We start from the raw sequence: 9938 nt of genomic DNA, 5'->3' as shown, positions 1-9938 counted from the left end.
TTCCTGACCATATTCGAAATCTACTCTCGAATACCTATCATTAGAGTCCCATATTGTCCTGATCGTCCAATAAGACAAATTAAGGGAGTTTTGGGTTAAGGCGACGGATGGACGAACATGGCTAGGTCGACTTAGAGCGTCGAGACGATCAAGAATATATATACTTTAAGGGGTTTCAGACGAATATTTCGAGGTGTTACAAATGGAATGGCTAGATAAGTATACCCCTATTCTATGGTGGTGGGTATAAAAATGTAGTACCCTTTTTTTTCATTGAGGGATCAAACTCTAACATCTGTGAAAATTTCATGGAACAGACAAATAAACAAACAAACAAAGCGCAATAATTTCATTTTTATACCCAGCATCATAGGATGGAGGTATACTAATCTAGTCATTCCGTTTGTAACCTCGAAATATTGATCTGGGACCCCATAAAAAACCCCCGGATCGTCTCGACATTCTGTTTATCCGTCTGTCGAACGCGTAAAGCAAGCCGCTTGAAATTTTGCACAGATACTTAACATTGATGTAGATCGTTGGGGATTGCATATGGGCCATATCGGTTCTGATTAAGATATAGCTCCCACATAAACCGATCTCCCCATTTGACTTCTTGCGCCCCTTGAAGCCTCAATTTTCATCTGATTTGGCTGAAATTTTGCATGTGGTATTCCATTATGACTTTCAACAACTGGGCCAAAAATGGTCCAAATCGGTCTATAACCTGATAAAGCTCCCATATAAACCGGTGCCTTGGTTATCCTTGTTCGGTTCCTAGAAGCTTTAATTTTGCTGGTTTTACAGAAGTTTGGTATGTAGAATAATATGATGCCCTTTACGTAAATTTAGTTTGTGTAAATTTTTAACAGGTGAGTTCCTAAGATTCAGCCTTTGAAACTTAGTTCGCTTTAACTTGTAATACAATAGATTTCTTCGAAATTTTTTCTATAGAAAATGTTGTTGATTTAAGAAAAAAATAGGCTTAATATTTTTTTTTTTTTCAAATATTTTAGAACTTCGTAAAATTTTTTTTTGGAAAATTTCGTCAAAATTTTAATTAAATTTTTTCAAAATTTCGTTCTTATTGAAAATTTCCTCGAAATTTAATTTCTATAGAATAATTTGTCGAAGTTTTGCCAATTTTTTCACAAAATTCTCTCAAAATTATATTTTTTAGAATCTCAAGTTGAATTTTAAACTCTTAAATGAAAGAAAAATGGGGAAAAAAGACAAATTCACCCCACAAACAAAGTGTTTCCTTAATTGACATCTAGTACAACATCCTTCCGTTTCCTGTAATAAAAACAACATTCATAATAATTTCCCCCGTTTTGTGAATTTCCCTGTGTTTTGAACAATTTTTAGATCCATAAAAATTGGAAATTGTCAATGTAACCTTTTATGGTTGTATCATTCATTAAAAGTCAAGAAACGAGAATGGTGGCTAAATAGCTGCCAACATAATTCTGGACCAAATGGTTGTGAATATAATAAAAATAATTCAAAATAAATTGCTTTGCATCCACCTACAACATATAAAAGCTTAAAAAATAGATACGCAACCACATTCCTTGAGCTTCCCCCCCCCACAATGAGGTAAAGCATACGAAACATGCTTCAATTGGGAATTGGAAGGAATTGTAGCTGGTGGATGGGCAATGTACTGCAACGTTTTATAAGGTGTATAATTTGGTCATAATAATGCTTGTCATGAAATTTGAGTATGGTTATTAATTTTTCTTAACCAAACAATTTCCCCTTCCTTAGCCAAAGAGTGTTCAGGTCCTTCGCCAAGACAGTAGCAGAAGCCGGGGAGCAGAAACTCAAAATTTAAGCACAATTTTCTATAAAATCTTTGCAAACCCTTACTCCCCGAAACCACCACAGATAAAGGTATCTTCTATCTAAAGTTGAGGGTGACGACGCCTGAAAGTAAAGAAAGAACAACTTAATCATGCTACTCCAACAAAGTCATGTCAGCTGCCATAATCTCAACTTAATCCCAGATAAATTTGCCAATGCCAACAAACACCTTTTCTTTATTCTGAAAAACCATAATCTGACTGACTGACTGCCTGGCTAAGTTGCTGGGTGGCTGTTTAGTTGACTGTATCACATATTAAGGGTAAGGAGAATCAAGGATTCGCCAGAAAAGTTGTTCATTTTAGGTCTTTCATCGAAAAGCGTTGTATAAATATTCACATAAAGTCGTGAATAAATCCAAAGAAAGGTAGAAATTGTAAACAAATTTCCTGTGGTTTGTGTGGCAAAGTCAATATTCTTGTCTTAGCCTTTTTGCCAATGTGAACGAGACGGAATTCTTGATTGGTGGCTGGAAAATGAATTGATTTGAATATCATCAATACTAAGGAGGATATATGTATAGACAAATAAGAGTTACAGAGAGAATTATGTAGGAAATGAAATGTGAGTTTCCAATGATTGTGACAAAAGTTGATGAAAATGAAATTTTTCAAGAATTTTTAAATAAATTAAAAAATCAGATCTTGCAATCTGCCTCTCATCTCTGCAAAGAATCTGCAGAAGGTAGAATTAGAAGCTGTATCGTAGCCAGTAGCGCCTCCATTATCTACCGATAACTAAAAAAACCCTCGACAGACATTACCCGGGCCCTGATCAATGCAAATTTGGCAAAGTTTTCACACATAAATGAGTGTTGTTCAATTCAATTTTAAGCTCAGTGATAATGAGCCTCCTTTTTACAGCCGAGTCCGAATGGCGTTTCCCTGTGCGACACCTCTTTGGAGAGAAATTTTTACATGGCTAGTACCTCAGAAGTGTTGTCATCATTTTCTGATGTTCTCAGCAAGATAGTACCTCAGAAATGTTGTCCGCATTTTCTGATGTTCTCGCCAAGATTCGAACCCAGGCGTTCGGCAACATAGGCGGACATGCTAATTTCTGTGCTACGGTGGCCTGATCAGAAGGTGCGAAAACTAAGGATACAAATTTGCAATTGGGGCGACACTATCACAACCACAGTCTATCGGGGAGCAAATTTAAAATTTTACCCATGAACATTCCACTAAGGAACAGGGGCAAAGTTCTCACATATCAAATGCAAATTTTGCCCATGAACATTTCTCTAGGAAACAGGGGCAAACTTCTCACATATCAATGAGTGCAGTCCGATTCAAGTTTAAACTCAATGATAAGGGACCTTCTTTTTATAGCCGGGTCCGAACGGCGTGCCGCAGTGCGACACCTCTTTGGAGAGAAGTTTTACATGGCATAGTACCTCACAAATGTTGCCAGCACTAGGAGGGGAAAACCATCGCTAAAAATTTTTTCTAATGGTCTCGCCAGGATTCGAACCCAGGCGTTCAGCGCCATAGGCGGACATGCTAACCTCTGCGCTACGGTGGCCTCCCGGTTCTCACATATCAATGAGTGCAATTCGACTCAATAATAAGAGCCCTCCTTTTTAAAGCCGAGGCCGAACGTCGTACCGCAGTGCGACCCTTTTTGGAGCGAAGTTTTTACATGGCACAAATATCGCCAGCATTAGAAAGAGAAAACCAATGCTGAAAATGTTTTTTTTGCTGATGGTCTCGCGAGCATTCGAACTTAGGCGTACAGCGTTATAGGCGGACATGCTAACTTCTGAGGGGTTAGCACTGATACAAACAAAGAAGAAGAGTCACATTTTGATTACATTTTGTCCCCGGCTTGCTTAGCTGAAAATGTTTTTTTTTTCTGATGGTCTCGCGAACATTCGAACCCTGGCGTACAGCGTCATAGGTGCTAACCTCTCAGAGGTTAGAACTGATACAAACAAAGAAGAAGAGTCACATTTTGATTACATTTTGTCCCCGGCTTCAACCGGATCAGGGTACAAGTTATAGATATAACACTTGTGACGAACATTGACTTAAATTGGCAAGTGTAGGGATGATGCAATTTACACTGGGAGCAACCAGGAGAGAGAGTACGGCAGAGGGTTTGAATGAATATCTTATAGCCACGAGCAGGTAAAAGAATGGGAGGTGAAGACGAGGTCCTGATCGAAATTTCAGTTATTGAACAGAGGGTACTCAACAAGAAAAGTGGCAGGTTTTTTAATGAGACAGAGAACACGCCAGAGAACTGGGACGAATATTGTAAAACCTTGGGCAGGTTCAAGTAGTAGATTAGAAAAGCGAATAGGAGTTTCTGGTCGAAATTCTGTAGAGAACATGCCAGAGAACTGGGACGAATATCATGAAATCTTGGGAAGGTTCACGTAGTAGATTAGAAAAGCGAATAGGAGTTTCTGGTCGAAATTCTATAGAGAATCGGAATGCACTTTAGGTCAGTCATCGTTATACTGGAAGGACTGATAGACCTTAAAGTGAAAGCCGAAAGTGGTAGGCTTTTTAATGAGGCAAATAGAATGAGAGAGAGAGAGAGAGAGAACATGCCACAGAACTGGAACAAATAGACTAGAAAAGCGAAGAGAAGTTCCAAGTGGAAATACTCTTGAGTATCGAAATGCACTTTAGGTCAGTCATCGTTTTTACTGGCACTTTATCCCTGTGGGGGATAGCTATGAACACCTCATAGACTGGAACTTTGAGGTGCGATCTGTATGGTGCTCAAAGCTTAGCTGCGAGCTATCGGGCGTGTTTACAGGTTTCGGATAGTGGAATGTTCCATACGGAGTAGCCGCAAGCTGCAACGACAATCGCGGACAATCAACGGTACGGAGTGGAGAGACTCAGTGATTGGACGGGCGGCACCGGCTCTTGCATAAATGCTGAGTGCCTATGATCCTCGATATGACAAGGCGCCTTTAAATAACCAATGGCCACTATGTTCCTGCGGCGATCGGTCCCTGGACCTGTACAAGCTTTTTCACCCACAGGAGTTTGACGAGGATCGCCATCTCCACATGCAAATGTGGCTATAACAACAACAACAACTGGAAAGAGTGACAGACCAAAAAGTGGGGGAGGGGAATAAAGCGGGAGAACTTCAGTCGAGCACAATGTGAGTTGGGTGGGTGGGTGCAGACGGCCCTCTACGAAGTGAAACAAGGTCGAGACGTCTTTGTGACCAAAGGATTAAACTACGTGGAGATAAGATCGATTATCGCCAGCCTGAACGGAGGGTGGAATAATATGCTACATAGTAGGATACTAAATTCAATCATGGTATATGGTGGTGTCCGAAGGCACTTCACAAGGAAGAATGCCTCAAGAAGTCGTGTTCCAGCCAACCCTCATCAGGGTTCTCCTTCACCTCACCTTCTCGAATACGGCCACGAGGTTGCGCTGCTGATCCGAGGCAAGTTTCTGCTGACAATCTCTAGATTAGGTTTGGTTAAAAAGAGAGTGCTGATATTAATCCACCCCATGCCACTATGGGCACACACCTAAGCCAGTAATCGGCTTGTTGTACGCTCAAAATACTAAAAAGTCACCTCGAAAAAAAAGTAAGTCAGGAATTTCCTGCTGCTTACAAAATCCGTAATAGTTTTCCATAGCACGCCCATTAGTTGGTTTATATCTGGTATTGTGTCCCCACCTAAGTGCCAGTGTCTGTTGACCGCTAAAGCCGGGCAATGACATAGGAAATGCTCCAACGTCTCATCAACTTCCCCGCATGCCCTACACATGCTATCACTTCTCTCACCGATTTTGCATAAGTGAGATCGTAGTCTTATGTGTCCTGTTATGATACCAAGAGCTATACTGACCTACTCCTTGTTTCCTTTCAGTAATAGCCTCGCCTTCTCACAATCTGGATCTCTCCACAGGATGTTCGTCGTCCTGCAGACCGTTTTGCTGTTCCACAGAGTTCGTAGCCCACGCTCATAACTCAGACTGCGTCGACTAGAAAGGCTTTGGGTTAACCAAGTTTGTTGACGCCAGGTTGTTATTGCCCGTATGGCCAGTTTACTGTCCGTCAAGATGTTCACACTCGACGTCCTCACGTTAGCACCATACCACCTCACGCATTCTGTGATCTCCCGGATCTCCGCCTGCATGACCGTATTATGGTCAGGCAGTCGAAAATAGATCTCAGTCCCTGGGCTGTCAATTTAGAACCTCCATTCTCCCATCGCTTTAAGTCTCATAGCCCCAATTGCTGCCTCACACTTAACATGTAGGTCTATGGTTTGGATATCTAGAAGAGAGAGGGCGTGGTCCTCATTGCCCCGACTATGCCAAGACAACATGTTCTCTGAACCTAAGAATCTGAATTTAAGAATTGGTCTAATCACGCTTCTGTAGAACCATTATCCTGGGATTCAGGCCCCATTTTGAGCCTACGGCCCGTCTACATAGTGCTCAACATCTGACAATCAGTGGCATCATGGAAAAATCAGTGAAAAAACTGTCGAAATGGTCAAGCCTCAATAGAGATGGTACAACCCCCTCGAATATGGCAACGATATCGCGCTGCTGATACGAGGCAAATGTCTGCTGACAATCAGCGAGATCATGATAAAGTCATAGACAAAACTGCCGAAAGAGGTTTCTAGCAATGGATAGAGGATATTTCTCGGAGATATAAGATAACGGATTTTAGACTCCCGTCTTTGCACGGGTACTCTCTACATTTACAAAATATCTAGGCCTAGTCCTCGATTCAAAATTGTCCTGGCAAAGGTACACGAGGGAATGAAGCCGAAAGGTACTGTGCGCCCTCTACCACTGCAGCAGGATGCTCCGTTGGGAGTGAATTGTCAATCCAAAGACTGCACCGTTCTTTTATGTCCTTTTCATACCCAACACCATAGGTTGGGGGTATACTTATCTAGTCATTTCGTTCGTAACAAATATTGATCTGCGACCCCATAAAGTATATATATTGTGGATCGTCTCGACATTTTGAGTCTATCTAGGTCTATCTGTCCGGCTAGATAGACTCTGTCGAAAACACGAAAGCGATCGAACGCGTAAAGCTAGCCGCTTGAAAATTTGCACAGATACTTCTTATTAATGTAGGTCGTTGAGGGTTGCAAATGGGCCATATCGGTTCAGATTTGGATATAGCCCCCATATAAACCGCTCCCACGATTTGACTTCTTGAGCCCCTAAAAGGCTCAATTTTCATCCGATTTGTTTCAAATTTGGAACAATGACTTGAGTTATGACTTCCAACATACGTGCCAAGTATGATCCCAATCGGTCGATAAACAGATATAGCCCCCATATAAACCGATCCCCGATTTGACTTTTTGAACCCTTAAAAGCCTCAATTTTCATCCGATTTGGCTGAAATTTGATACAAAGGCTTGAGTCATGACTTCCAACATCCATGTCAAGTATGATCCGAATAAGTCGATAAACAGATATAGCCCCCATATAAACCACTCCCCGAATTTGACTTCTTGAGCCCTTAGAAGCCTCAATCTTCATCCGATTTGGCTGAAATTTGGAACAAAGACTTGAGTCATGACTTCCAACATCTCTTCCAAGTATGTTCTGAATCGGTCGATAAACAGATATAGCCCCCATATAAACCGATCCCCCGATTTGACTTTTTGAACCCTTAAAAGCCTCAATTTTCATCCGATTTGAATGAGATTTGGAACAAAGACTTGAGTTATGACTTCGAACATCCATGTCAAGTATGATCCGAATCAGTCGACAAACAGATATAGCCCCCATATAAACCGATCCCCGAATTTTACTTCTTGAGCCCTTAGAAGCCTCAATTTTTATCCGATTTGGCTGAAATTTGGAACAAAGACTTGAGTCATGACTTCCAACATCTCTTCCAAGTATGTTCTGAATCGGTCGATAAACAGATATAGGCCCCATATAAACCGATCCCCGGATTTGAATACTTGAGCCCTTAGAAGCCTCAATTTTCAACCGATTTAGCTGAAATTTGGAACAAAGACTTACGTTATGGCTCCCAACATCCATGCCAAGTATGATCCAAATCGGTAAATAAACAGATATAGCCCCCATATAAACCGATTCCCGAATTTGACTTCTTGAGCCCGTAGAAGCCTCAATTTTCATCCGATATGGCTGAAATTTGGTTCAAAGTCCTATCTTATGACTAACAATATCAGTGCCAAGTTTTACGCGAATCGTTCAATATGGGGATATAACCCCTTAAGTACCGATATCCCGATATGACTTCTTGAGATCAAAATGATTCAAATACAAACTCAGTTAATTAGGGTACATTTTTAGCGGAATTCATGGTGGTGGGGTCCCAAGATTCGGCCAGGCCGAACTTAGAACGCTTTTACTTGTCTTGCATCTTAGCCTAATTCAATAACTCACACCTTTTTACTTTCTCTCTAACATTGATTTTCTCAACTCAATGGGAAGGTTTGGGCTGCCGCGTTATTATTTGAACATTTTATGCAAATTTCTAAGATAATCACAGCTTTAGTCATGTCATTTTCGGTCATAATCATTTTGTAATAAACACAAGACCAAGAACACTTCATCTCCAAAGAATGCTGTAAAAAAGTGAACCTTTTTATAGCTCAAGAAAAAAAACGACAAACCATTTTTAAATCCCAAACTGCGTTAAAGCATTTATTATGACTGTGTAGATTGCTTTTATATGATAATCTAAAAAATCCTTGCAATGTTGAACCATGTATGCAATGTGAAACCCAGAAACACTCACTTAAAGAGCAAAAGATATTGTAAGTGAAGCCATTACATCCTGATGACCTTCCAAAGGACCTCGAATGAAATGTATTAAATTGCTGTTGAGATCTAAGCTGCAGTTGCCCTTTTCCGATTTCCATAGATTCAACTTAAATATGGCTTCCATAGCTGTGGTATTGAGTGCAGTGCTTTGCGAAAACCCAAAACCTATTGAGTGACCAGCAAAGTAAGTCCAAGACAAATTACCTCCAAAACGTCTAAATCCAAATGAGTTATTGAATCTTGTCTCATTGTGGAACATTTTTAAATCGATGGACTCGTATGGATCCCTGAAGATATTCAAACGTAAATAATTTTGCATATTTATGCCATTATAGGCCACATGAGCATAGGATATACCCAAGGAGTTGCCAGAGCTACAAAGGCGAAATGAAGAATACGAGTATTATTTTTACACTCATGTGCTAGAAACTTACAATTGAATTTCACCAAATACACCTCGAAAAAAAGGAGCTCCCTCCAAACTCATATTAGCAAATAGGCCCGCCAATGTTTTGAATTTCTCATCTCCCACAGTTTGTGAGATGGAAACATTGAGGTTGCTCACTCCATGTGTATTGGTTGTCAAAGTTAATCCCATGATCAAATAAAACCTAAATGTATAATTTTGAAAAATATAATGGATTTTAGAATGCAAGTGTCAAAATAGTAACAAACGAAAGGCCTTCAGAAATTCCTTAAAATTTATTCTTTACATCAATTACTCCATCTAAACTAAGTTTTTCAGTATGAGAGCACCCTATTAATTGATTGCAATTTTCAGCTCACAAGTTATTCTCATCCTGTTGCACTTCACTCTGTTGCATTCAACACGAACTGCAACAGTTGCAATTGTTTGTGAATTCATTTGTTAATTTCATAAGCAAATTTTGCCCATGGCACATACTCCATGTTTGCCAACAACAGAAGTGTTTACACAACTGTAGTATGTATGTCCCCAATTGTAAATTGCTGTCATCATATGCAGATACAGCAGTTACAGAAGCGATACATCATATCCTCGTAGTATGTTGAAGGCATAGGTAAATCTGTGCCGATGGTATCATATTCAGTTATGTGCCATTGTTATTCCTGAATATAGCAAGGGAAAGGGTTATGGCCTATTTGCATTTTCCCATTGTCCATACCTTGCCTGTATGACAGGCAGACAATAAACAACAGGTGGTATTTCATAAGGGTAATATTCACTGTCTGTCCATATATCTATGCTGAACTGGTTTTCAAGTGGAGTAACTTTAAAGTTTATTTAAGATAGAAAAAGTTATTATAGGATCGACATCAAATGAG

At 40.1% G+C, this 9938-nt stretch overlaps 1 protein-coding gene across 1 annotated transcript; it reads right to left on the bottom strand.

Annotated features, from left to right (window-relative positions):
- Positions 1-8484: 8484 nt before the first annotated feature.
- On the bottom strand, positions 8485-9282 carry LOC106082496 (attacin-A-like). Its single transcript, XM_013245045.2, has 2 exons — positions 9068-9282; positions 8485-9007 (listed from the first exon to the last, which is right to left on the bottom strand). The coding sequence occupies exons 1-2, from the start codon at positions 9229-9231 to the stop codon at positions 8608-8610; spliced, it is 564 nt and encodes a 187-aa protein (XP_013100499.2). The 5' UTR covers positions 9232-9282; the 3' UTR covers positions 8485-8607.
- Positions 9283-9938: the final 656 nt, after the last annotated feature.

The sequence above is a fragment of the Stomoxys calcitrans genome, chromosome 2, assembly GCF_963082655.1.
Source record: "Stomoxys calcitrans chromosome 2, idStoCalc2.1, whole genome shotgun sequence".
NCBI lineage: Eukaryota > Metazoa > Arthropoda > Insecta > Diptera > Muscidae > Stomoxys > Stomoxys calcitrans.
The sequence above is the reverse complement of the archived record's forward strand: the minus strand, read 5'-3'. Positions and strand labels throughout refer to the sequence as shown.

Excerpts from the sequence above, each read along its gene's own strand:
- LOC106082496 (XM_013245045.2), bottom strand. The coding sequence starts at position 9,231 with ATGGGATTAACTTTGACAACCAATACACATGGAGTGAGCAACCTCAAT. Across the intron at positions 9,008-9,067 it reads GTATTTGGTGAAATTCAATT|CTCTGGCAACTCCTTGGGTA; the intron begins GTAAGTTTCTAG and ends TCGCCTTTGTAG.